The 27,560-nt window shown below is 42.8% G+C and overlaps 1 protein-coding gene across 1 annotated transcript in view; it reads left to right on the top strand.

Annotated features, from left to right (window-relative positions):
* The first annotated feature begins 2,637 nt into the window (after window positions 1-2,637).
* The window catches only part of DCHS2 (dachsous cadherin-related 2), a 275,014-nt gene continuing 250,091 nt past the window's right edge, over window positions 2,638-27,560 (top strand). The window contains 1 exon segment of the mRNA XM_037830862.1: window positions 2,638-4,834. Coding sequence (XP_037686790.1) covers window positions 2,819-4,834 — 2,016 coding nt within the window. The 5' untranslated portion in view covers window positions 2,638-2,818.

Here is a 27,560-nt window from a genome sequence, read left to right as displayed (position 1 = left end):
AATTGTTCACAGCACCATTATATAGTTGTGCATTTATCACCACTATCAATATTTGAACATTTTCATTACTCAAAAAAAAAAAAAAAACAAAAAACAAATAAGAATTTAAAAAAGTGAAAAAGAACACCCAAAACATCCCACCCCCCATCTCCTTTATTATTCATTTAATTTTTGTTCCCATTTTTCTACTCATCTATTCATACACTGGATAAAGGGAGTGTGAGCCACAAGGTTTTCACAATTTCACAATCATGCAGTCACACCACATAAGCTATATAGTTAACACAGTCGTCTTTAAGAATCAAGGCTACTGGGTTGTAGTTCAACAGCTTCAGGTATTTCCTTCTAGCTATTCTAATACATTAAAAACTAAAAGGGGATATCTGTATAATGCATAAGAATAACCTCCAGAATGACCTCTTGACTCCGTTTGAAATCTCTCAGCCACTGAAACTTTATTTTGTTTCATTTCTCTTGCCCCTTTCAGTCCAAGAAAGCTTTCTCAATCCCCTGATGCTGGGTCCAAGCTCATCCCCAGGAGTCAGGTCCCACGTAGTGGGGAAGGCAGTAGGTGTATGTGAGAGAGGTCACAGCAAATGGTGTTTTGAGTTGAGAACTGAGTGAGAAAGAGAGAACTTTGCAAAGCAGAAGAAAGAACTCCCAGGCATAGAAATATTCTAAACAATGCAAAAGCATGAGTTTCACAGATATCAAGACAGATGGAAGACATGGTGACAGGCTCCAGAGTGGTTGTTTGAGACAGGAGAGAAAGGTGGGTAGGGCCACGCTTGGTAGGTCCTGAGCTATTTGAAGGAGTCCTATCATAATCCAAGTATAGTGGGAATATATTGGCAGGTTTTAGCAGGGGGACACATGCTTAGTTGAAAATTAACTTATAAAGGAGAAAGCATCCTAGTTAGAGGTTAGGTAAAAGAAAACTGCTAGTAATGAGTTTCCTTGATGGTAAGGGGACTTCATCAGTGAACAAAAAATGGACCTTTTCTAATAATGTCTCAATTTCCATGCAATGTAATTGATATAAAATAAAATTTTAATTATTTTGTCAGAGGTATAGATGAAGCCATCGCTGTGGATTAGCAGTTATATATAACTCTATTTGTATATTTAAAAGACACCTTCTTTCTACTGCAATGAATCACTGTGCAGGGCTTTTGGTTCTCCCTGAAGGAAAGGAAAGTATCTAGGAAATTAATTCTCCCTTCTGGCCTAAATGCAAATTTGCAGAAAACATTTGTTAAATATGACCAGTCATTCTTAAGAGGGAAGAGAGTCCTTATTCGGGTGTTCTTTATTACAGGCCATTTATCAATTTTTACTGATTATTATGGATAATTGAGGGAAACCTGCGACCATGACGATTTACTGGCATTTTCTTCCAGCTGAGATATAAGCTAGTTTTGAAAGTGGTATCAGTAGGCCTACAAACTTCCTTGCTTAGGGGCTGTGATCAAGCACTGGGAGGTGGTCGGGCCTCTGCCACACGTCTTTCTGCCCATAAATCAGCGTCATAAAACGTCCTGGAAGTGTTGTGATGGCGCTGAATGCATAAAAAGGGTTCGCAAGCTGAATCTATTGTCGTCATTCCTGGTGGCAGAGGGGAGTGAAAAGAAGCTCACACGTAGCCGAGTAGTAGCGCCGCATAATAAAGCCAGGTTTGCACCATGTGTGTCACAGATTTCTCGGGTTTTCTCAAAGGTTTTTCCAAGTTCTGCCTTACCCCGCTGTCCCCACCCCCACCCCCCGCGCCCTGCAGTCATCCTGGCCCCAGCTGTGCATAGGCCTTTGATTCCATCTGTCCTTCCGCTGGGGACGAGTTTTTCCCTCCAAATGGAGAACACAAGTTTGGCTTCCCAAAGTGATTATAACCCCCAACCTCTGCGTTCAGCCGGAGCCAAACGTCAGGCCACTTGGAGAGACCGTCTAGGGGACAGAGCGGCGGAAAGGGTGGCAACGATGCTCCCCTCGCCACCTTCCACCCATCGCCACTTTGCACGAAAAGCTTGGGCACAGGCCGGGCTGCGTGCCCCCCACCAGCCCCGCCATCCAAATCTCCACGTTCTTTCTCTGGCAGCTGCCCTTTTCCTCCGTCCCTGGCCCAGCAGCGAACGCGCCGTTCTGCAGAGCAGAGGCTCGCAGGTTAGAATCTGCCCTCGTGTGCACCGCGTCACACGGCGGGGAGGGGAGGCAGCGCGGAGTGGGTCGAACCTGGCGCTGCGCTGTCCTCGGCGCCCCGAGACACCACGGGGTCCCCACCCCACCCCAACCCCCCGCCCCCGAGCAGCCGACACGGCCGCAGCCCAAGCCGCCCCTCCCTTCCTCTTTCTCTCCGGCCCCGCGCCCTCACTCCCGGCCTTACTCCACCCCTTCCCCGGCCCGACCCCCATCCTTTCCGTGTGTGTGCGCGCTTTAAATAATTTCCTCCTTTTTGGCAAAAGAAATAATGCACCTGACTTTATCAGGGGAAACAACCAGCCCAGCAGAACAAGGAACAGATGTGAAAGGAATAAACGGAGAGAGAAAAAAAAAGAGATGAGACTCGTTTAAAGAAATCCAGGGGCTGAAGAGGTGGCTGCAGCGGCAGAGGCAGCTAGATCTTCACTCTCAGCGTGAGCTGTGGGAAGAGGACGTTTTCACCAGTTGCAGATGTAATCTCGAGAACTCCTGGGTCTGTTGGTTTGTTTGACAAACAAAGTCTTTTCTTCTTTGGCTGAGACACTGAAGAGGCTTCTCGATTTTTCTGCAATTCCGCCACAAGCTGGCAGTTACCCGGTAACCTTCCGAAGGAGCTGGCGACGGAATGAGCCCTTCTGGGCGGAGGATGGGCGAAGGGCGACAGCACCAGGGGGCTCCCGCTGGGAAGCGCCTCCTGCTCCCCGAGAGGAGAGGGTTACCCCGCGGGCTGCCGCCGCGCTCCCTGCTTCGGCTCTTCATTCATGCGTGGCTGTGGCTGGCCTCGGTTTCGTCTGCCCAGGTGTCCAACCTCAGCCTTTCCGTGGACGAAGGGCTCCCCCCGGACACTCTAGTCGGCGACATCCGCGCCGGGCTTGCGGCCGCGCAGCAGCAGGAGGGGGGCGGCTTCTTTCTGTCCGAGGACTCCGACGACTCCCCGTTGCTGGACGACTTCCACGTGCACCCGGACACCGGCATCATACGCACCGCGCGGATCCTGGACCGCGAACGGCGGGACCACTACAGTTTCGTGGCGGCCACGCTGCTGGGCGCCGTCGTGCAGGTGGAGATCCGTGTCAACGACGTGAACGACCACTCTCCCCGTTTTCCCCGCGACTTCCTGCAGCTCGACGTCTCAGAGCTCAGCCCGCCAGGTACCGCCTTCCGCCTGCCAGGTGCCCAGGACCCCGACGCCGGGCTGTTCAGCATACAGGGCTACACGCTGTTGCCAACGTCCGACCTCCCAGAGGACATCGCTGGACCTTTTTTCCAGCTGCGTTACGGAACCCTGGGGCCACTGCCACCGCCTCTGCCCGATTCTTCATCACCCCTGGAGCCCCTGTACCTGGTGCTGTTGCGGCGCTTGGACCGAGAGACGGCAGCGGCGCACGAGCTGCAGATAGAGGCGTGGGACGGCGGCATCCCACGGCGCACCGGCCGCTTGCGAGTGGAGCTCCGCGTACTGGATGAGAATGACAACCCGCCGATCTTTGAACAGGCCGAATACCGCGCTGTCGTGCGCGAGGACGTCCTGCCGGGCGCTGAGGTCTGCCGCGTGCGCGCCACTGACCGAGACCTGGGGCGCAATGGCCATGTGCGCTACAGCCTGCGCGCCCGGCAGGCTCCGGGGACGGAGAGCGACAGCGGGCCCCTGGGAGACGCGGCCTACTTCTCGGTAGAGGAGCTGAGCGGCGTGGTGCGGGTGCAGAGGCCGCTGGATCGCGAGGCTCAGGCCTGGCACCAACTGGTGGTAGAGGCCCGCGATGGTGGTGCCGAGCCCGAGGTCGCCACCGTGCGGGTGTCCATCGCCGTGCTGGACGTGAATGACAACCCACCCGCCATTCACCTGCTCTTCCTTACCGAGGGCGGCGGCTCCCGTGTCTCCGAGGGCGCCCGGCCAGGCGACTACGTGGCTCGCATTTCGGTGTCTGACGCGGACGGCAACCCTAAGGAGGAAGAGGAGGCCACGGGGGAGCTTGGCGTGGGTCTCGGAGGCGGGGACATCTCCCTTTCCTTAGAGGGCGGAGAGGGAGCTTTTGCGTTGCGGTCCGGCGGCCCTCCAGGGATATTTTTCCTTTGTGTAGAGGGACCCCTGGACAGGGAGAGCCGTGACCTGTATGAATTACGACTGGTGGCCACGGACGCGGGGTCACCGCCGCTGAGCACCGAGGAGATACTACTGCTCTGGGTCACCGACCTTAACGACCAGCCACCAGTCTTCAGCCAGGAGCACTACCGAGCCTCAGTGTCCGAGGCCGCAGCCCCTGGCACCGCGGTCGTGTGGGTCAGTGCCTCCGATGCAGACGAAGCTGGCACCGACCACGCGAGGCTGCGCTATGCGCTGGTCCAACCCCCGGCTCGCTGCAGCCCAGAGGCTCCGTCGCCCACGGTGGAGTGTGGACCGTCCTTCACCATCGATCCTGAAAGTGGCATGATCAGCACCATCCGGACTCTAGACCGAGAGGTCCAGGAGGCAGTGGAGCTGAGTGTGGTGGCCCAGGACCTCGGGGAACCCCCGCTCTCTGCCACCTGCCAGGTGAGCATCACCGTGGATGACGTGAATGACAACGAGCCCATCTTCTGGAGGCAGGTATACAATGCCACTCTTGAGGAACATGCCCCAATTGGACACTGTTTTCTGCAGGTGAGTGCTTGGGGCCTGTGGATCAACTGGAAGGCCATGGGAAGAGTTGTGTGTGTGTGTGTGTGTGTGGGGGGGGTGTATCCAGGGAAGGAAAACTGTAATGTGTATGGCTGTGTCCTGGCTCCGAGAGCAGGGCACAAGGATTCTAGTTCCTCCTCTACAGCAAGATGAATGTATGTTCTCTGACCAAGGTAATCTTTGCCAGGATATTGGACTGCATGATTTGTAAGGTTCTCCATTTTGCTTATGGAGGCCTGGTTTCCTTCCTCCGGATGGATATTTGCACCCAGATCAGTTTGGGAGGAATGACTTATTCTAAGCCAAACAGTATGCCATGGCAATATGTCTTTTTTTGCATCATTAAGTGGCATTCTAAGGAAATAAATGGCATAAATGAGTTTTTCAGATGAATTTTTATTCCTTTAAACACTGAAACCGTTTTGGGTAACCGTTTCCAGAGATTCCTTCCACCTTTTCCTACCTTCTTCAGAAACTTACAAAGGTTGGTTGAGGACATCAAGTCATTGTAGCATCAGTTGTGAGCTGAGCTTCTGCCAGTGTTGCCTTCAGGACTCGGAGGAGTAGTGGGGCGGAATGGTCTCCTATGAAATGGGACACTACTCTGCTTTTTTATTCCGGTGTGTTGCCTTTTAGAGTTGTTCTGATCTTTACTTTCAGAATGTTCAGAATGTTTTGTTTTGTTCTTCTCATGTGCCTCCTTCTAGCACCACTCCTAACTGCTTGCAATTTCCTATTTCTTATCTGATGTGAGATAACAAACCAGATTTCCAAGATTGTTAGAACTGGAGTAAATAGTAATTAGAACCTGAGGGGCTAACTTATGAGTGAAGCTCTAAAGCTTAATTTTGTTGGCAGACTGGGTTGTTTTAAATCTCTTCTTACTTCCTGGCTTGCATTTAGAGGGTTGAGGCTTTAACCTTACAAATTAGGTCTAAAATAATAATCTTTAGATAAGTGAGGAGCTACTATGTTGTAAAAATGTGTTTCTTGATTATTTCTATGTTTTTAATCTTTTGGGTCTGAGGATAATAATTATAATCTCCATCCTTTTCTTGAATGTGATTGGGAACTCATTGCTAAGTTGTTAAAAGGAGGCATGTGAATTATAAATGCCAATTGCTACACCAGACAAATCCATAAAAATCAGTGACTAACAATCAAAGTTTATGTATCTCTCAAAAAAAGTCTGATACAGCTTGGCTTGTCCTTCTCCATCCAGGATAGGGCCAGGCCTGGGAGTGACCTACCATCTTCCACCAACCTCCCATTGCCCATGCTTCCGGTGCACTTGGCATTGTACTACAATGGAGGCTGGGATGTGGAGGAGGCAAGCATGTCCAGTGTGCACCAACAGTTTCTGCCATGGGTTTCTGAACATGCAGTCAATTACAGATGAGAGGTTGGACTAGATGACTTCCAAGGTTTCTTCCTTGTCTAAGACCCTAAGGATCTTGGATGAAAATAGTTCAACTTGGTGCTATTTGAAGGAAAGTAAGCAAGGTGGATTAATTATGACTCCTTTTATGGGAACCTGTCTTTACAGTTGGTTCTGCCATGAGGTGTGAGTTTATCCCATTGTTATGACTCGGTATTTGGTGGATCCGTTATGGTGACCTGAACTTGGTTCAAGTGTAGGACTATACCTCCAACAACTGGAAAAATCTTTCCAGGTTGCCAAGTATTGCTGCAGATGGTATTAAATTGTGCTTATTAGAATTTCTGGAAATGCCTGCAATTTAACTCCCTCAAGATTGCAGAAACCCTCTCTCTCATCAAGATTGCAGAAACCCTCTTTCTCACTGTGCCCTCTGTTGGCTTCTCCACTGCAATAGTGTGAAATTCCTTCTGATTCTATATGCCCTGTGGGAGATGTGTCTCCTAACTTCCAGGCAAGCTTCACAAGAGCATCTTCTGTCTCCTTTCTATCTCTCTAGTCTCCCTTCCCCCCACCTCTCTCTCTCTCTCTCTCTCTCTCTCTCTCTCTCATTCTCTCTCCATTTAATACCACTTTGTAAAAACTAATCTCTCCTTCTAGCCTTTGGATCTCATGGCCTCTCCTTTCTTCTAGGACTTTGTTTCTTTTATTTTGTCAGTTCTTTGTAACTGTACCTTCCTTCTGTTGCTTTGTACCTGTTTTTCCCCTTTAGACTTCATATCTGCTCAAGTCTCCTTTGTAAAAAACAAACAGAAACAAAGTAAAACACCACAGGAAAAAAAAACTCATTCCTAGATTCTCCTTAAAGAGAATACTATGTCCCCCAGAAAAAGCCATGTTCTTTGATGCAGTCTTGTGGGGGCAGACGTATTAGTGTTGATTAAGTTGGAACCTTTGGATTAATTGTTTCCATGGAGATGTGACCCACCCAACTGTAGGTGATAACTCTGATTAGATAATTTCCATGGAGGTGTGGCCCTGCACATTCAGCATGGGCCTTGATTAGTTTACTAGAGCACTATATAAGAGCTCAGACAGAAGGAGCTTGCTGCTGCAGACATCCTGGTAGAAAGCCCTTTTGAAACCAGAACTCTGGAGCAAATGCCAGCCGTGTGCCTTCCCAACTAACAGAGGTTTTCTGGACACCATTGGCCATTCTCCAGTGAAGGTACCTGATTGCTGATGCCTTACCTTGGATACTATATGGCCTTAAGACTATAACTGTGTAACCAAATAAACCCCCTATTTATGAAAGCCAATCCATTTCTGGTGTTTTGCAAAATGGCAGCATTAGCAAACTGAAATACCATCTAATTAAACAAATTGTTGAATCTTCAAGGTGTCTACAGGTTGCTCCATATCATTAATCCTTGGGGCTCTTCTGCCATTATTGCTGCTCCTGCTGCCACCATACTGCCCTACCCCCACCTACCCTGTGCTGGCTGGACTCTTTTATATTCCATGTCTAGATTGGAACATTCCAAAGACTTTAAAGGTGGAGCAGAGCAAAGGAATTGATAGAGTACAGGAACCATTTGGCAGCCTGAGATTGGCAGCTGATAGCCCTGGATTTTATGGGCACTTGCCTGGATTTCTTAATTCTTTCTCCCTGGCTTGCCCCCGTTTGGAGAGCCCCATCTTAACAACCCACCTCTCAGGCACTCTTTGCAGTATCTCTTGACTCTTTCATGGGCAAGACAGAGAAAGATTTCCACTCTACAGATAACCAGGGTTTCCCCCCCCAGTTCTAGTGTCTGACCTGAGATTCCCTTTCCTCTCAGATCACTGTCAAAAAGACTAACTTCAAACTCTAGGCAAGATCTCCACCCTCTACTGCATACTACATCCAGTGGTGTGAGCTGTGCTTGACGGCTTTATCTTACAACCAGATTTTAAAACAAAATAACGGCAGGATTCCTACTCAGATTACAAACATGCAATAACGAGAAGATTGTTCTTTCATATTGCCTTAATATATTATATAATATAGTTGATATTATATAATATAGTAATTCATTTATTTAGCCAAACAACAACATTTAGTGAATAAACAACATTCAGTGAACAAATACTTACTGAGTACCTATTACATGCCAGGGATATTCTAGGAGCTGGGGATGCAGCAGGTGAACAAAACAGTCAAGGTCCCTGTGCTAGCTATGGTGGCTGCCACCTCCTTCCCTTCACTGTCAGGATGTGTATGGATGACATATGCCCCTGCCTCTACTTGCTGATAGATTCACCTGTAATCAGCCCCCCCCCACCGCTTTGCTAGATTCTGTCTCTCAAAAGTTATCAATAATCCTTTGATTGTCAAATCCAATTTCTTTTCCCAGCCTTAATCTCCCTCATACTCTCAGCAGCATATTGGACTGCTTCCCACCCCCTTTTTCTTGAACCCATCTTCTTCCCTGCTTTTGTGTCACTACAATTGCTTTCTGTCTCTCTCTTGCCCATTACTCCTTTCTTCTTGTGCCACCCCACACTCAGAGTGGTATAGAGGCATTTCCAAAGCTCTGTCTTCCTTTCTCTTCTCTCCTTTCTCTCCTTTCTTCTTCTGTATTCCCAGAACTTCAATTTCACCCCATGCTTCCAGGGTCAACCTCCCTTGTATGCTCCAGGTTAACATTTTGCTAACTGGTATGGATTTCTGCCAGGATGTGTTTTTGACATCTCAAATATAACTGTTCCCAAATTGAACTCAATTCCCTGCCACTATTCTTTTTTTTTGTTGCTGTTTAACTTTCGTTAACCAGCTAATTTTTGTAACTTTCTTTTTTGTTTTATGTCTGCTTTCTATAGATGTGTGTGGATGCATTTGTTATGTGTCTCCCAGTGTGCGTTTGCTGTTTGCTGGGGCGGTTGCATTTTGCATTGCTAAGAATTAGAAGGGTAAAGGAGAAGGTCATTTCCCTTATCAATCATTTGGGTAAAAGGCAGGTTTTGAGATTTCAAACTGGGGAGAGAGCATCTGACTTGTGCTTTTTTGTTCGACCTCTTGGTCTGAACTTGGAGGAGTCTGTATGTCTAGCGGTGCCCCGGCAGTGAACACTGAAGGGGGGATCTGCCATCTGGGAAGAGGCTAAGACATGGGAAGGCCTGACTCCTACTGGGCCTCATGGACTGGCCAGGACTTGTATCTTGTTTCTGATTCAGGATGTCTTCCGATATTATTTCCTTTTCATTAATCCCCTTACCTTCAGTAAAATTTTTCTAAATGTGTTAGCTTTGTGTCAGCTGTACTATGGGGGTGAAAACGAAAAACCTAGAATGCTCCCTAGGGGGTGGTCTGATTTAAGAGGTTATTTTCGGGGCTTTGGGCCAAGGGTCCGGGGTGAGCGACATTTTCCCTGAGGTCTGTGTGGTGATGGTGGCAGGAAGCAGCAGGAGATCCTGAGGTAAGGTGGTTCTTAGCAACAGCCTGGGCTCTTTTCCCCAAGAAGCTCTCCTGGTGGAAGCTTTGGAAGTAAGAGATTTTATTACGGAAAGAGGTGTTTCCTCAAATCTTAGTGTCATCTTTGATTCTCCATAAAGGTTGCCACAACCTTTAGTATTTCTTACATACATCCCTTATTTTACACCCACCATCGTCCCCCTGGTTCTGTCCATCATCACTCCTCACTTACTATTGCATACCCTTCAAACTGGAGAGATTGTAGGTGTATCTCAAATTGTGCCATTCCTTCCCCTGAGTGTTTTCTGAGTTCTGTCTAGCTCTTAGTATTCATTGTGATGCTACAGTTACAGGTTTACTTGTATTAATAACACACAGGATTCTAAGTACCTGAGGACAGGGGCTGCAATTTACCTATATTCAAATTCCCTGTAGTTCCTAGTATCCTCAATTACATGTATTAAAAGGTCAATAACTTTGTTGAATTGTATTAAAGAACTACACAGTTAAAAATAATATGGTAGTAATGGTTACAGCTAGACAACGTTTTTACTTTTTAATTTTTGTATTTTGTTCCGTGTGTGTTAATTATATTGTAGCATTTATTTACTCAATATGTTTTATCATTGATCCTTTGGAACTGACTTGCATTGCTTATCTCTTCTGTCTCCCCTACAGACACAGATTTGATGTCTTTTCTTTTTGATGTCTTTTATTAACTCCAGAAACCCACAGCCATACCTTGTAGCCTGGGGTCATCTAGGACCGCTCTGCCTCTTTCACCTGTATCCCACTCTCTTATCACAGTCTTCTAGTTTTATAACTTCCTCAGTTTTTTTTTTTATTTGATTTACATTTACTCTTTGAGTCCAGGTTTTCCTTTTTAGGCTCCTTTCTCTTTATTTTCTCCCCTTGTCTGTCAGCCCTCTCCTTGCTTCAGTCCCTTCCCTGCTCAGCTGAGATTCCTCTATGCACCACGTTAACCACCGCACTGCCATACCTGACTTGTATCACAGACAGTGAATCAATCTGTCCATCTGCCTTCCTTCTTCACTCCTCGCCTGCTCCAGTAATTCCAATTATGAACTGGTTTTACTCTAACTGTTTGGTATCCACTGGGCTCTCAACACTGCCAGGCAATTTTGTTGCATGCCCCTGCTCAATGCCTTATTGAACTCACCTCGGTATCTCTCCCACAACTTCACCCTCTTTAAGCATCATGTTTTGTTCTCTTTGCTTTTTTCAGATAATCATGGCTCCTATTCAGCAGGGGCCAGAAGGTGACAACTTGTTTGTGTTTTTGCCTGCCGCCATTAGACACTCCTATATCTGCAATATCCAGTCCTTAAGGAATAAATGATTCTTCTGTCCAAATCAAACTCTTCCACCCGTGCCCCATTTCATCTCTTCCATCTTCTCTGACATTGCTTATCAATCGTCCCCTTTCTCTTCTTTCTTTACTTGTTCTTTCTATTTAGCCTATAACACACCCCTTCCATCTTTTGCAGTATTTACAAATTAAGTCTGTGGGCATTGTGTCCCTGTTTGCTCACCTTTTTTCCTCAGTACCCTGTAATGATTGGTGTCTGCTACCTTTAAGCCTGTGTCTACCCAGACCTGGTTACATGCTACAGGCTCCTTCCCTCTTGAATATGGATTCTGGAAATCTGTGCTTCTGTCTTACTGAGTGTCTGGTATCCTTTGATGATGGATTTAGTGTCCTGTTTAGCTCTTGAGCAAAAGTGGTCTTCTTGAACATCTATTAGTGTCAAGAAGTTATAAAGAAAATGTAGTTGCTAAAGTATAAGAAATGACATATAGGATTTATTATTGCCCATTTCTTAATATTGCATCCTGTAGGTAATGCAGAACATTGATTGCTATCTTTCATATGAGAAGAAATACTTCAGTCAAGGTTATTCTATTGAAGATTCAAAAATTCATTTGTCTTCAGTACTGTTTAAATAATTTTGCTGCTTTTACCTTTTACTTTTTACAGGTTTTTGGGCATACAAACCCAGCTATGTGTATGCAGTAAGGGCACTGTAGCTTTCTTTATTAACATTCTATTTTGAATTTCCTTTTAAAAAACCTCGGCTCTTAACTTCATTACATGTTTTACCCCTTTCCCATAAAAATGCAAATCTGCGATAGCCCACTTGTGAAGTATGTGGCAGAGAGGAATGGAAGAGTGTTGCTAGTTCTCATTACGTCCATGTGTCTTCGATTTGGTCCGAGGAAGAGTGAGCTAGTAGATAAAAGCTTCCATTATGGAGCCACACAGACCTGGTTTGAATTTCAGCTCTGCCACTTAGTAGCTTGACCCAGAACAAATTCCCGAATCTTTCTAAGCTTCGATTTTATCATCCGTAAAACGGGGATGATAATAGGATCTACTTAGATGGTTTGCTGTGGGGATTAAATGAGATGATGCATATCCAGTGCATAGAACCCTGCCTGACACATGGCAGACTCCCTGAAAACATTATTATGTGTGTCTTCCCTTAAGTTTTGATTAAACTGAAGGGGTAAGAGAGTGAAAGCGAGAAATGTTGGGTTAGGCCCTTGTTTTAAAAATCTCACTGACTGGCCAGGTTATGTCACCAGAAACGTGATCCTGAAACTCAGTTGACAGTCCAGGAAAATGCACTGTCTTAATTACTATCTAGGACTTTGGTACCAAGTTCGGTCTTGTTCTTACTCTGGACAGCTAGATTGGGGTTGTGTGAGTCTTCAGGATGCCTTGGCCCTCTTTGCTTAATGTGCAGACCAGAGCAACCCCAGAAGCCTGTTTTCTAACATTCTTCTGTGGTTCTTCATCTCTGGTCATACCTGCCCTCATGACATCCATTACCCTAGGCCCTTCTCTATACCCAAGGTCAAGGATATTTCCTGAGAAAGAAGAACCACTAGGATTTGTCTTGGAGTCTGGTCTGAAGAGAAGTACGTGATTCAAGTGAAGGAGACACACTTGGACTTCCTAGGCTTATGGCTGATTTTTGATTTCTTCCTGTTTGTAATTGATTGTTCTGAGAGCTTCTCCCTCCTATTCAGGGATAGAAGTGTGGTGAAGGGAAGAAGGATGCTTTGAGTTTCCCTTTAATTAAAAAGGAACAGTATCATTAGTAGTGACCTTTAATGACCTTGTGGAGCTAGCAGCTAATTATAGAACAAAGTCATTGAATGGTCTTGACTATTTCATTTACTTTAGGAAATTTATAACAGAAAAAGGGACATCAATTAAAATTTATTTGGATATCTCCTTTAAGAAAGCTGACTAACACAAAGCATTCCTCAAAAGTACTTTGCGTATGGAAATAAGAAACATGTAAGATGTTATTATAATTAGAATATCAAGATAAAATTTATAAAGTCAGTTTTATTTTTATATGCTATGTGTATACTTGATATACAGAAATTCTTTATATTATCAAATAAATGTTTTCATTATACTCACTTTATAGAAACTCAAGCATGCGTTTTTGTATTTTAAGTGATCATGGTAATTTTTATTTTTTAATGCATTTTTTAATTGTGAACTTTAACATATATACATAACAGTGATATCTGTCAAAGTACTATTTAACGAGTAGTTACAGAACAAATTTCAAAGAATGTCATGGGTCACAGTTCCACAACTTCAGCTATTTCCATTATTGTAAAATATAACATACATACAGAAAGGTGTTAACTTTTCATGTACAGCTCAACAGGCAGTTATATAGGTAATTTAAAAAATTGTTATGGGTTACAGTTCCACAGTTTCAGTTCTTTCCTTGTTATGCAATGTAGGGTATATACAGAAAGGTGAAGACTTTCAAAGCACAATTCAATGAGTAGCTATAAAGCAAATTTCAAAGAATGTTATAGGGTGCAGTTCCACCAGGTCATTTACCTCCTTCCCGCTACACCAACACCCCAACATTTAAAAATATATATATATATATTTATATAAAGTTTCAGTATTCATAGACCTTTGTTAAATCTTATCTTGTTTGTTGCCACCCCTTCCTCTCACTTAATCTCTTTCTGCATCTTCAGGGGTGTCTAGGCAGTGAGCACCCTAACTTGTTCCTGTTGAAAGGGGGTGTTGACAGTATGGAGAAGGGGGCTGCATCTGATTGTTGTTCTTCAAGAGGCTGTTGCCTCTGGGTTTTAGAACTTGTCTGACATAGGAACATTATGTGGATTTAAGTTTCTGAAAGAAAAATTTAGTGAGTGAATCTTTTATAGAATCTCAGGTAGGGACCTAGGTATTTGGGGACTACTTTTGGTAAGGGCATGGCATACTGTGGCCATTTGGGATGTCTAGCTGGAGCTTGCATAAGAGAAATCTCCGGGATAGCCTCTCGGCTCTATTTGGTGACCATGGTAATTTTTAATTGTCGTATCATTCCTTAATGACATTGTTGGTTTATTTCATGATAAATCCTCAGACAAGAAAATACAGTCCACATGTTGCTTTTTGGGGAATGTGTTGTGGCAAAAAGCAAGGAAAGCCTGTAGTACAGCTTTGCTTTCCCAAGGATATTAAATAGGGAGAACCCCCCCCCCCAAATATCAATTTAATTAATTACTGAAGACAATATGACAGTTCAGTTCAGTACAAAGGACTGTCTTCCACCTTCATTTTAAAAGCTCTTTTGTTCAGATTTTCTGAAAGTTCTTTTGTGCTTCATTTAAATGAACTGTGTAAAATTAGTCATTGTTATGAATAGATTTTCAAGTGATTAAATATTTTTTAAGCCTTACTGTAAATGGACTTAAATGCTATTTGATTTGGAACAGTTGTCTAGTCGGTTGTCTAGTCTCATGTTGTCTACTCCTCTTGGTTTCTGCATTTGGAAACACAGAGGAGGTTATTGTTTACATAGAGATTGGGCTATGTCTGTTATATGAGATCCAAGTTATGAGGTAGGGAGCAATCTCAGTTTATGCACTGTTTACTCTCCTTTGAAGATAGATTATTTTAAGTATGAAACTGTTAGAAGTAATACAAAGGCTGTTTTGCTCCATAATGCATAAACAAAAACACAGTATTTCAGTGCTGGCAGATGCTTTATTTCCTGGACTCATCTTACAAGAATTTTTATGTGGCATTTTTCTTGTGTAGAATCTAATTGTCATGCTTACGTTGGTTCCACTTCCATTTCCTCTGGCCATGTCCAGCATAAAGAAGGAAGTGACAGGTGGGTAATTTATAAATTAGTGCTTGATAGTACTCTAAGAAATTTGCTTGCTGGCATTAAAAATATAGGTCATATGTATATTACAGCATTCTCCAAATAACAAATGAAATGGGTAAATTTACCTTGAGTCTTGAATGTTAGTACATTTTTAAAAGAAAGATACTATTTTTTTTTTTTTTTGAACATGGTAATATTCAGTTTTACCATATATTCAGAGGAGTTTAATTATTTACTTATCTAAATTCACAATACCTTTAGGCTATTTTACTATTACTTCTCTAAATGCATTTTAGCTTATCAGGTACAGTTACCACTTTTTTTTTTTTTAATTTGTGACTATAACTATTTTTTTATTTCTTTCCTCCTTTTTTAAATGAGAAAGTTAAGCTTATCCCACAAAGAGATCTTTTCCAAAGACTGCTATTTTATTTTCAAGCATTTTTTTCTGCCTCATTCTTTCTTCTCTCTGTTTCTAAGATTCCAAACTCACATATGTTAAAGCTCTTGATCTGAGACCTTGAGGTGCTGTTCCATTTTCTTTTCGGTATTTTTTCTCTCTGTTCTTTGGATAGGATGGTTTCTGTTGTTCTGTTTTCAAGTTCATTTTCTCTTTCCTCAGACATCTCCATCCTGCTGTTAAGCCCATTCAACGAATTTTGTATTTTAGATATTTTATTTTTCATTTATAGAATTTCTACTTTGTTCGGTTTTACAATTTCTATTTCTCTGTTGATAGATCCTATTCTTCAGTTCCTTACAAGAGTGTTTTCCTTTATCTCACACAGTTATAATACCCTAAAATCTTTGTGATTTCTAGCAACTGGGTTGGCCTCTGTAATTGTCTTTTTATCTTAAAAATGGATTACATATTCCTAATTATTAATGTGTTGAATAATTTTTGCACCATGAACATTGTGACTTATGTATGGAGACTCTGGGTTCTTTTATAGTTTTGCAAATAATGTTAATATTTTTGTTTTAGCAGGCAGTTAACTTGGCTGAACTCAAATTGTAGACTTTGGATATCAGTGCAAATTTCAGTTCAATTCTTTTTTTTTTTTAGTGGGCTGTTTGCAGTTGGCCCCATACACGTGTAGTTCAGGGGTCAGTTAGAGATTTGGACAGAGTTCGTACACTGATTTTGGGGCTTGTCCAAAGAGCTTTCACTTTTCTAACATTCTAATGACTGTGGTTGCCCTGAAGTTCTTCAGGTATTAATGTTGGAGTTTTAGCCACCTTGCATGGAGAGCTGTCCTAATAGCCTAAAAGAAGAAAGAAAGGACCCAAAACTCCATAAAAAGGGGAAACTCACTCTATGATGGTCACTTCTTCCAATTTTTGACTCCTTTCCAAAACCTGTCTGCCCATTCAGTCCCCAGAGTCTTTAGGTTTTGTTTTTTTTTCCTATTTTATCCAGAGATTATAGTTGTTCCATATAAGATGGTAGGTTTTGGTAGGAACATATTCAGCCATACTAGAAGCAGAATTCTTATTTTTTCTTTGTTTTTCGATTTCTATTAATTTCAATGAGATTAAGTCGATTATGACTTACTAGCAGGAGCCATTTGAAAATAAAGCATTTAGAATTTTATTCTACGTATAATATATTAGATAATGATTAGATGATGGCAGATAATGTATAAAAGTTTACTGTTTCAGTTTTTCATGGATTAACTAGTGTAAATGTTAACAGTTTAAATAATTTCATGTGTTTATAAATCTAGAATCTTGATTAAGAAATGATAATCATTCATGATAAAAATATAAGTAGCAATCAGCTTCACAAATTAGTTGATAATATTTCTCACCTATAAATGGCAGACCGTTTTGGGGTTTGGCTGAAATATTTAGGAAAAGTCATTCCTGTTGACCCGATTGAGGAAAATCAGTCCTCAGCAAGCCCTGGTTGCATGCAAAGAAACACTTAGGATTGTTAAAAATTCATTAGGACTGTAAGTTTTAATGTATCAAAATTCTTTTGTCCAAGTAGAAACTCACTTTGCTGTGTTCTTCTTTTGCCAGACAAGGCTCTGGAACCCAAATATCTCACAATTATCTTTCACAATATACATGTTCTTTTTAGTCTCCTATCACTTGTCAGCTAGAACCTGGCATTCCCTTTGATAATTGCTTTCTTCCAAAATCATCTGTAACACAGATCTGATTATATTACTTAAGCTTAAACCTTTAATGGCTCCGCATTGCTTGTAAGATCAAGTCCCAAATCCTTGCTTAATCGTTTCTGCCTGTCAGTCCCACCTTGTAACAAGGAACTGCCCCTGTCCCCTTCATCTTCCCTGAAGGTACCATCTCCTTTCCCATCTCCGGGCCTTTACTCTGGTTCTCCTCTTTGTTTGGCATGTGCTGGCCTTGTTCTGTCCGCCATGGTCCTCCTTCCCCCTGCTAAACTCTTACTTGTTCCTTAAAAAAGTCACATCCTTAGGAAGCCTTCCTTGACCACCTAAATTCCCCACTTCATCACTATGTTAACCCCCTCTCAGAAACTCCTATAGCTTGTGAGCATTGCATAATAAATCTCTTCTGTAGCACTCCTCACAGGTAACCTGCCATTATAAGCTTCATGAGTTAACCACAGAGGCCTTATCTGTCTTGCTCGCTGCAAAGTGCTCACTAAAATGCCTAGCACACAATAAAAGTAAAATTTGTTAAAGGATAAAATTAAATGACCTCCATGGCATCCCCATAAATGGATGTTGACTGCTTCAGGAATTGGGCATGTCCCAGTGTAACAGTAAGAAGGCCTGTCTTTATGTCTTTAATCTTTTATGATCTTACAGCTCTCTGAAAAGCAGTGCAGCCATTGAAACATCTACCATAAACATTATAATATGGTAAGACAGTTAATATCTCCTCTATGCAGTAATTTAGTACCAGACAGATCTTATCTTTGCATGTAAAAACCATGCTTTCTGTCAATGTCACTTTTTACTGTCAGAATATGAAGCTATGAATTTTGTACATTAGCTGAAATAATATGAGATTGATTTTGTTTCCTAAATGTCTCAAGTTGACTGTCTTTAATTTGTCTTTATAAGGCTCACACATCTTTCATTGTATCCAAAGAAATTGGGTAACTGATTTGAGACCATAGCAGTATTTTAACTTTTTAGTCTATTCTGTTTATTCTCTAACTTGAAAAATAAAGAAACCAATATAACTTAAAAAAAAAAAATTAGCAAGAGACAGGAAATGGAAAAAGCACAGATAGACATGAGTCTGGCTCTGTGTCTTATAAGCTGTCTGCTTTGAACTTCATTTTATTCTCCAAGAAAATGGGATAATAAAATGTCTTTGAAAGGTAATTTTGAGAATCAAAGACCATGTATTTAAAGCACATAGCACATAGTAAGCACTTAGAAAAAGGCACTGATTTCTTACAAGTGAAGGCATGGAAACTGAACTAGACCTAATACTTAGGACTGGTTCTCAGTGAACTGGATGAGATTTCTGCAGCATTGTGAGTCTTCTGTCTGCTGGATTAATTTACCTTATCTACATTGACTGTTCTAGTTTGCTAATGCTGCGGAATGCAAAACACCAGAGATGGATTGGCTTTTATAAAAAGGGGGTTTATTTGGCTATACAGTTCCAGTCTTAAGGCCATAAAGTGTCCAAGGTAACACATCAGTAATCAGGTACCTTCACTGGAGGATGGCCAGTGGCATCCGGAAAACCCCTGTTAGCTGGGAAGGCACGTGGCTGGCGTCTGCTCCAAAGTTCTGGTTTCCAAATGGCTTTCTCCCAGGACGTTCCTCTCTAGCAAGCTTGCTCCTCTTCAAAACGTCACTCACAGTTGCACTCCATTCAGTCTCTTTGAGTCAGCATGTTTTATATGGCTCCACTGATCAAGGCCCACCCTGAATGGGTGGGGCCACACCTCCATGGGATATCTCATCAGAGTCATCACCCACAGCTGGGTGGGGCACATTCCAAGCAAATCTAATCAGCACCAAAACATCTGCCCCACAAGACTACATCAAAGATAATGGCATTTGGGGGACACAATACATTCAAACCGGCACATTGACTTTCTAGGATTTACTCATTTTATCCCAACAAATAATGTGATTGGACATGAGCAATAAATGACGCATCCTGATGAAGAAAAAACTAATTTAAGAGATGTGGCTACACTGAAGAAGTGTGGCTTCATAGCCTTGAATGAGGCAGCTCCTTGGCGGAGGGCAGTTTCTGGAGAGAGACTCAGCTGCCATCCTTCCAAGAGCAGAAGGAATGAGTGCCTAGGGGTGGAAGGGGTTTCTGGATGGTGCACTCCAGCATCCTCTGCAGCCCACCTCTTGTGTGTCTTGGGCTCATTTGCTGCCCATAATAACTTTATCCCATCTGGGAAATGTTCCTCCAGGATTCTGGTTGGTCTCTCTTCCTGGAAAAACTTACATGGGGAAGAGCCGTGGATGCACTACAGCCCTGCTGCTGCTGCAGTTAGTTTGGGGACTGCAGCTGACATTCCTCATCTGCTGCCTCTACTACTCAGGCCACGTCCTCTCACCCTCGGCCAGCACCTCCCTTGGTCACCGGACTGACTCAGCTCTTTATCTCCGAGGCTTCTGAACCCCTTGTTACCCTAACCCCTCTCAGGCTGTGTCTGTTGCCTTTGTCCGTTTAACATGAAAATTGAGCAAGATGGTACCAAAAAATATTTCAGTGTGTTGCCTGGGGTCAGACAATTTCTTCCGGTCCGCATTGTGTTACATTAGCTCTACTTCCTCCTGATGATAAGGGCGAATCGCTGCTGTCAGGATGGCAGCTTCCTTCCTTGTTTTTGGTTACTTGGCACAAGGAGACTGAAGTCACCAGCAGCCACCTAATCTTAAAGTTCAATGGATTATTGCTGTGTCCTGTGGGGACTAAGTTTCCCCCTCTGGGAACCAGGACTTCTGGAGACACAGAGCCCAGAGTTGTGGAGCTGGGAAGCACAAATTCCCCAAGTGGGCCACTGGGAGTGAAGGTAAATAAGGTCATTCCTACTTCTACCTCTTCGTCCTTGGTTGCATGCATTCTGCCTGTTGGAAGCACAGCACCTTATGACATTAATTGATTAAGGGTATACACTATGTCCTGGAGGTTGGTGTCTCATCTCCACCAAGTATCATTTCCAAGTTGATTCCTCAGCTTCACCTTTAAAAGGCTATCACATTGCTTTGTCAGGCAGTACATTCTGGTGCTGTGGGATATGATGAAACCAGTGGGTCCTATATGCTCACTACCTCACCTCCTTTGCTGTAAAATGAGTTCCTTGGTCCATGTGATATTATGCAGGATCTTATGTTAGTGGATTAAATACTCTGTAAGTCCGTGGGTAGTGGTGTTGGCTGAGGCCTTGAGTGAAGGAAAGGCAAACACATACCTGTAATATGTATCAAGTTAAGATGAATTGCTGCACCTCCTACGGTGTAAGAGGTCCAATATAACCAGTCTAACACCAAGTGGCTAGTTTGTCTTCTCAAGAATGGTGCCATATTAGGGGCTCAGCCTTGGTCTCTGAGATTGGCAGGTTAGATATTTGGCAGTAGCAGAAGTTAGATCAGCCTTGGTGAGTGGGAGCTCATGCTATTGAGCTTATCAATAGCTCAATTCCTGCTACTCTGTTCATGTGTGCTAGCCAGTAACCAAGGCTCACTGATGGCACGTGGCTGAGTTATTTTCTCTACTTGGATGTTTAGGGCCTCTTCATGATAGATACACTCTGCTGTGTATTAACATGGGATCCAAAGATCTTGTTACTTTGTGTTCATGACTTTAGATCTATCCACATAATTTTTCTTCAGACCTCCTAGCCCCTAACCTTTTATTCTTTCTCCTTCTGGGCCCCCACCCAGCCAGCCAAGCCATTTGACTCTGCCCATGAGTCCATATATATTCTTATTTCAGGCTAATTCTCTTTCCATACAAAGTGGATGACTGGGTGCACTGCCCAAAACTCTGTCATTGGGAGGATTCCTTTTCATTCTGCTCATGCCTTATTCTGGATACAACACTTCTGTCTTAAAATGGATTGCTTCTGGGCCTGCCTGACTTGGTAAGGCTGTGAGCACTCAACTTATGATCAGTGCTATTCTATCTTCACGTTCGCTTGGCGCACCATGGCCATGCACTCATTTTAGGGTCTGATAGTATGCCAGGAGCTCTTTTTGTGAATGGTGTATAATTCTCTGCTGCAGATGGCATGGACTTGCTGTAGAATCATGGAAGTCTATGTTATGGTTTTCCTATTGGGGTTTGCCATAGACTCCAAACAGTATTTTTTCATATTAGAGATACCTCTAATACCATAGGGTCTGCCAGGTTGTATGGCTGAAACAGCAGGGCTACCCAAGACTGTTGCAGAGCATTTTCCTGCCTTAGGTCTGATTCAAAGCTAGCAGCTTCCATGTCACTTGGTAAATGGGTTGGAGCAATGTTCCTAAATGTGGAATGTCTCCAGAAGCCAAAGTGGCTTACCAGGCAGGGGTTTCTTCTTAGTGAAAGGAGGTATGAGATACATGAATTTGCCCTTCATTTGGAAGGTATGTCCCAGGCTAGTGGACCACTAGGAACTTCACTGGTGTAGTAATCCTTGAATCTTTTTAGGGTTTGTATTTCACCCTCTAGAGTGCATCTGTCTTAGCCAAGTCTCCAACATGCTTGTCACTTTTTGCTCATCCAGTCTGATTTACAAGATGTTGTCAATGTTAGCAATGTGATGTTCTGTGGAGTGTCCAGATGGTCCAGGTCCTTAAGACTATATTATGAGAGAGAATAAGGGAGTCAACAAAGCTGTGTAACAAGATGTATGTATGTACTATTGCCCATTCCACATTAATCTAAACTGATTCTGGTCCTTCTCCATGTTGGAAATATAAAAGAATACATTTGTCAAATAGCAGCTGCATACAATGAACATGCAGCCATATTTTTCTGTTCTAGTAATATGCTATAACTGGCTCCATTCATTGATAAATGTGGGGTACTGCGTAGGTGAGTTTGAGGTAGTTCACTTTCAGAATCAGTCTGATTTGGGGAATTAAATGGGGGTAAAATGGGAACTATCATACCTTCATCCTTTAGGTCTTAAGGATGGTCCTAAACTCATTCACCCAAGTTACAATATTGCTTTCAGTATATTACCTTTCGTAGGTAGAAAGGGTCTAGTTTCAGAGGGTTCTAATTGGTTGTCTTCAGTAATATAAATCTTACCCCACAGGTCAAGGACTCAATGTAGGGTTCTGCCAACAAAGTAAGTCATTATGATTATACATTTGGGGCAGATGGAATGAACCCTGGGTGGGTCCATGGACCCAGTGGATGCACTACGAGCTGATCCTGGATCAGGATCTGATGTATCCCCCTCCCCACATGCCCTGACTCTAATAGGAGGGCTGTGATAACTTTGGATCTCTGGCATCAAAGTCAATTAAGACCCTGTGTCCCCAGATCCTCAGAACCTGAGAAAGTTTGGGTATCCTTTCCTTTTATATGGTTACCATATTAAATGGACTTAGGTTGCTCTGGCAAAGGTATGGGGGAATCATTACTTTATACAATTGGGTTGTTCCTCCTGGCAACTCAGCTTTTCCTTCAGTCAGGGGATTTCAGGTTTGAAAACTGTCTGTGGTCTGGAAAGGGAGCAAAGGATCATTCATCCTTGATTTCTTCTGTTTGTATAATTTAGTAATGCCCCTATTGACTTGCCATGTCCCATTAATAATCTCTATCGCTCTGCTGGTTAGACCCAGTCCCTCCAGCTGCCACTCCTACCTTGCTGTTCCTTGTAATAATTGTAACTTACTTTTGATGGTCAAGTGCTGCCACCAGGCCTCTATTATTTGGGGATCCAATTATTTTCATTACTATTAGGACCTTTATTCTATAACAGATCCTCCTATTACCTGTCCTGGTCTATAGAAGACAGCCACCACTGGTGCCCCTCTAACCAGCACATTTCTCTTTGGAGGGCTCTCCAGGTCTTCCTATGGATTATTGTCATCTGGGGGTTTTCTGGACCTACATAGTGCACCTTCAGGATCCAGTCCCAAAGATACTGTCTTGGCTCTTTGCTGATACATGTTGGCTGTGTTCTTCAAGTATTTCAGGGTAGAGACTCTTCTCTTAGCAGTCCCACCACATCCTCTTCCTGTTTGTTTTGTAACTTAAACCTACTTATAAGTCTGGGGGCCAGGAGGGGAGTTGGGGATAGATCCTGAGGGGGACACATGGCGTCTTACAAGGCAGAAGCCTCTGCAATGTCTTCAAGCAAAGCAGAGAGCTAGCCTTTAGCCTTTAGCGAGAAGAGTGGGCCACTTATGTAGGCCCAGAGGGTTTAGGCAGATCTGGGGTGACATAAGGTTTTCAAGAGCATCAATCCATGTATCCCCATGCCAAGTCTCTGGGTCCCACTCCTTTCCATCCTGGGACCTGACCTTCACATAATAGACTTGCCGGGATTGAGAATCCCACCTTCTCTAGTGCTCTGCTATCTTTATAATTAAGTCTTAGGCCTGATCTTCAGCTTTTTCTGCTCCCCAGCTGCAGAAGGTGAGAGTCTCTTTATATGTTGCCAAGAAAGCCTTCTGATGTTCACATTATCCTTTAATTGGTGATTAATTACTCTTATTATTTCACTGTCTTTTTCTAGTGCATTGATTTCACTCACAACAGCCATCCTATTCCATTGTCCTTATAATTGCTTCTTCTTTGGAATCTCTCAAATGACTGAAATACTGTACCAGTAGTGTGTTCTATTTTACTGATATCCCATCCCAATTCAACATGGATGAAAGTTTCAACAATTGCATTGTCACTGCATGCCAATCTATGAACATTCCACAACCACCAGTGATGGGGGCCTCCTTGCCAGCTGGCTGCAGATGATCCGGTTCCAACATCCCATTTTTGATCCCAATTCCTCTGACTGATCCTGGTACCAACTGTTGAGGGTTGGGTTCCCTGGAAACAGACTCTGAGATGAAATTTACTGTGGAGTGCTTTTTGAGACATCTATAAAAGGGTGAGGGAAGCAGAACTGGGAAGGTTGAACTGTCAAAATGTTGCATCAGAGGCCTCAGCTGATCTTTCTGGGAACCCTGGAAGTGGGATGACCTCTCTAAGAGTTTTCCCAAAATGAAGCAAGAGGACTGGGAATTTGTACCCTGATACTGACCAGTCATTGGGTGTGGGCTGGTTCTGGGGAAGGAGATGTGGCCTGGAGTGAAGCAGCTCTCTTTGGCCGTGAGCTCTTCCTGGCACGGGACTTCGCGGTGTTGCTGACAGCTGGAAGGAGTGTCTCGGTTATGAAGGAGACCATCTGGGTATGGCCACAGCATCCAAGACGCAGAGTCAGAATTCATCCCAGGCAGTCTGGCTCCAAAGTTCATGCTCTTTACTGCTGTGTTCTCCTGCTTCTCTAAACTGCATAGCACCAACATTTCTCTCAGGTTCCATTTGGCTGCCTGGTGAAAATGTTTAAATTTCAGCTTGCTGCCTGCTTCAGTCTGGTCTGTCAAACCTTACAAAGATTTTATAAACATCTTATTCTATCCCAGGAAGTTAACTCATTATGAGGTTATTTTTTTGCAAATGGAACAGCAGTCGGTGCTTGAGAACCAAATGACATTGATATAGCTAATAAAGGACTGAGTTCCCTTGAAAGCCAGAGCTAGGAACCTGGGGTTGTGGGAAGGAGTTGAAGGGGTTCAGGAAAGGAGGAGTAAAGATAAAAGAGCTAGATATAGGAGACATAGAAACAGGAATTGGTGCATTTGGTGAGGTGAGGGACAAACGTTCACATCATTAGTGTCTTGTGCTGGGATAGCGGCAGTGGTTAGAGCAGTCAGTAGAACCAACTGTAACGAAGGAGTGCTTGGAAGTAATTGTAGACTTAGAGTTTCTGGAGCAGCGACTGAGCAGATGATGGAATTCACCTGGTACGCTTTCCTCATTTTGAAGGCTTTGGGGGTGAAATAGCTTATCCAAGATCACACAGCTAATTAGAATTTGAGCTGGGACTAGAACACACATTTTGTAGTCATATGCCATACTGCTTCCCATTACTTCACATGGATTAATTGTACTTAATTATTAAAATGAGTTAGTTGGTATTTAAAATATACATTTCTGTTGAAATTTCAAGTTTAGTTTCTAACTGAAATGACATAATTGTAATGAAGTAACCTTTCCTAGTAGAGAGATTTCATTCTGTGATGTGTGTGTGTGTGTGTATGGGTATGGGTGTGGGTATGGGTATGGGTGAGGTAGTGGGGTTGGATCACAAAAGCTATGTATTTAACATCAGTTTTGAGTGCAAGGTAGTTCAGCGAAGTCTTCATGCTTCTGTCAATGTTAGCTGCTCATTAAAAAATATAAAATGCATTAAATTTTAGACATTTTAGTGAAATAGTACAATCTTTCCCTTGTAGTAAGTCTTAACTAAAAGTTCTTGTAACTGTTAGGCATGCCAATATTTTAGGAGGGAAATGGGGACTTTCTAAAGAAAAGATAGTATCACTTTAAAATGACTTGAAAAAATATACCTACAATGTTAAAATAAACGTGTATGCTCACCAAATATGCTAGTTTAACTTTCACGAATTATTTGCTTGGTTACAATTATGGTGAACTGACATGCTGGCAATGGCCTCAGTTATCTTTAAGAACGTGACAGAGTTCATTTCTAGGATATTTTTATTATTGTGAGATTTAGAAAAAGTAATTGGAGCCAAGATTGCTTTCATACAGTCCTGCAATCACAAATGTTAGACTTGGAAGAGATCTCAGTTCAGGGACTTACAGTCATTGTCAAGGGGATCAAGTATAGAAGAGAAAAGGGTCTTTTGTTAACTGCGGATTATTTACATATGTGTGACACTGTTGACAGCCAGCCAGAGAACTGCTTTGTGGTTTTATGTCCTGAAGTTTTGCTGTCATGCTAATTAATAACTCCTTGCAATCCAAACCACCTTATTTGCCCAAAGCTGTACTTTAAATGGCAAGTTGTTTTTGCTACAGAATAACAGGGCATAGGACATACAATACTTGTAGTGGAATCCTTAATTGTATCACTGTTAAAAGAAGAACATGATTACATTTGTCGGTCTGAAAGCTTCAGCAGGGTTCAAATTATCTGCTTGTATATATAACACCTTCAAAATCTGGACTTTGAACATTTCTATTCCCTGCTCCTGCTTATATTTTTTTCACACCTTTTGTGAAGATTTGGCAGAGATTTGCATTAATAAGAATTACTCTTCCAGGGAGAAGTTCAATCTTACACTCTAAAGCATTCTCTAAAGTTTAGAGAGTGGAAAAGACACAGAACAAATGCTGTGTGCGTGGTAATAATGCAGCTTCAGGTCTGATGATGGAGAGATGTTTTCTCCCTGAGACATTTGTCCTCTTGGAATTGTGTATGCATTCTCAGGAGAGCCCATGGATCTTATATTTGACCCTGGATTTATTAACTGATAAGTAAAATCATCTCTGATTGAAGACAGCCAATCAAATACTGAGATAAACCATTTCTAATTCAGTTAGAACCATAGCTCTTTGAATAGCTGACCTTGAAAATAAATAAACGAAAGCATAGTTTGATCAGAAGTGGGAAGTCTTTCGCAACAGTTACCCTCATGCTGAGATGTGAAAGGAACATTATCAGGAGCACATTTTTTTTTTACTCTAATTTGTTTCAGCCCTATGCTGGAATGAATAACACACATGTGCCTTAACAGATGCAAATAATAGGGAGTAATCTTTGTTATGAGTAGTTTAACACATTGTGTAGATTGTGGAATCATTTTGATACAAAACTGGCTTGTCAGAGACACTGTGGAGTTAAAACACTTTTCATGTGTAATTTTAAGTAAGTCAGTGTGTTCTGAAGCCACATGGAAATGGTTAGAACATCCAGCCAGCACATAAATAAATAAATGGTGTTATATTCCAGGCCAATAAATAGAAACCATTTGTAAGTTCTTTCTCTTCAACCACTGTGGAGTGGTTGGAAGAATGTTCTGATGTCAGGTTGCTTTGATAGCTCAGCTGCAGAAACCCAGTGACCCAGTAGGTTCTTGTCCAGATTACTTCTCTTGGTTTCTAGGCATGGTTACCAAATCCAAAGTCTGTATGCAGCTCTGTCTATACTAGAGTGACATTAGTTAACTTCGACTAGGTATTACAATAGAAAAGTATGTTGGTAAAATTTCCTTTCAGAATCCTTAGTCCTGCTTTGTGTGTGTGTGTGTGTGTGTGTGTGTGTGTGTGTGTGTGTGTGTTGGGGGGGGGAGTTTTCAAAACCATAAATTTAAAATAAATCTAACTTAAATCCAGGTGGCAGTGAAACTTTCCTACATGTTGTCAATGTCTTTTCTTGAGACACATGGCCTGAGGGTAAATAAACAGTACTGTCATTAAAATTTGGGGCCCTAAATAAACACTGATTGAAAATTGTGTGAGAGTCATTGGAGTCCAAAAGTCGTATGTGAGCTAGTATCTGGGTTAGCTGACAGATCTCACTTTCTATTAGCCAGAGCAGTTTGGCTACTGTTGAATCTTAAAAGCACCCTCCCTCCTGCCTGCCTCCCTTCCGCCCTCCCTCCCTCCATCCCTCCTTCCTTCTCTCAATCACTTATTTATTGCTAGTCACTCCCTCATTCAACTTGTATGTAATGACCA

Source organism: Choloepus didactylus, chromosome 3 (assembly GCF_015220235.1).
Source record: "Choloepus didactylus isolate mChoDid1 chromosome 3, mChoDid1.pri, whole genome shotgun sequence".
Lineage (NCBI taxonomy): Eukaryota > Metazoa > Chordata > Mammalia > Pilosa > Megalonychidae > Choloepus > Choloepus didactylus.
This window is presented reverse-complemented; position numbering and strand designations above follow the sequence as displayed.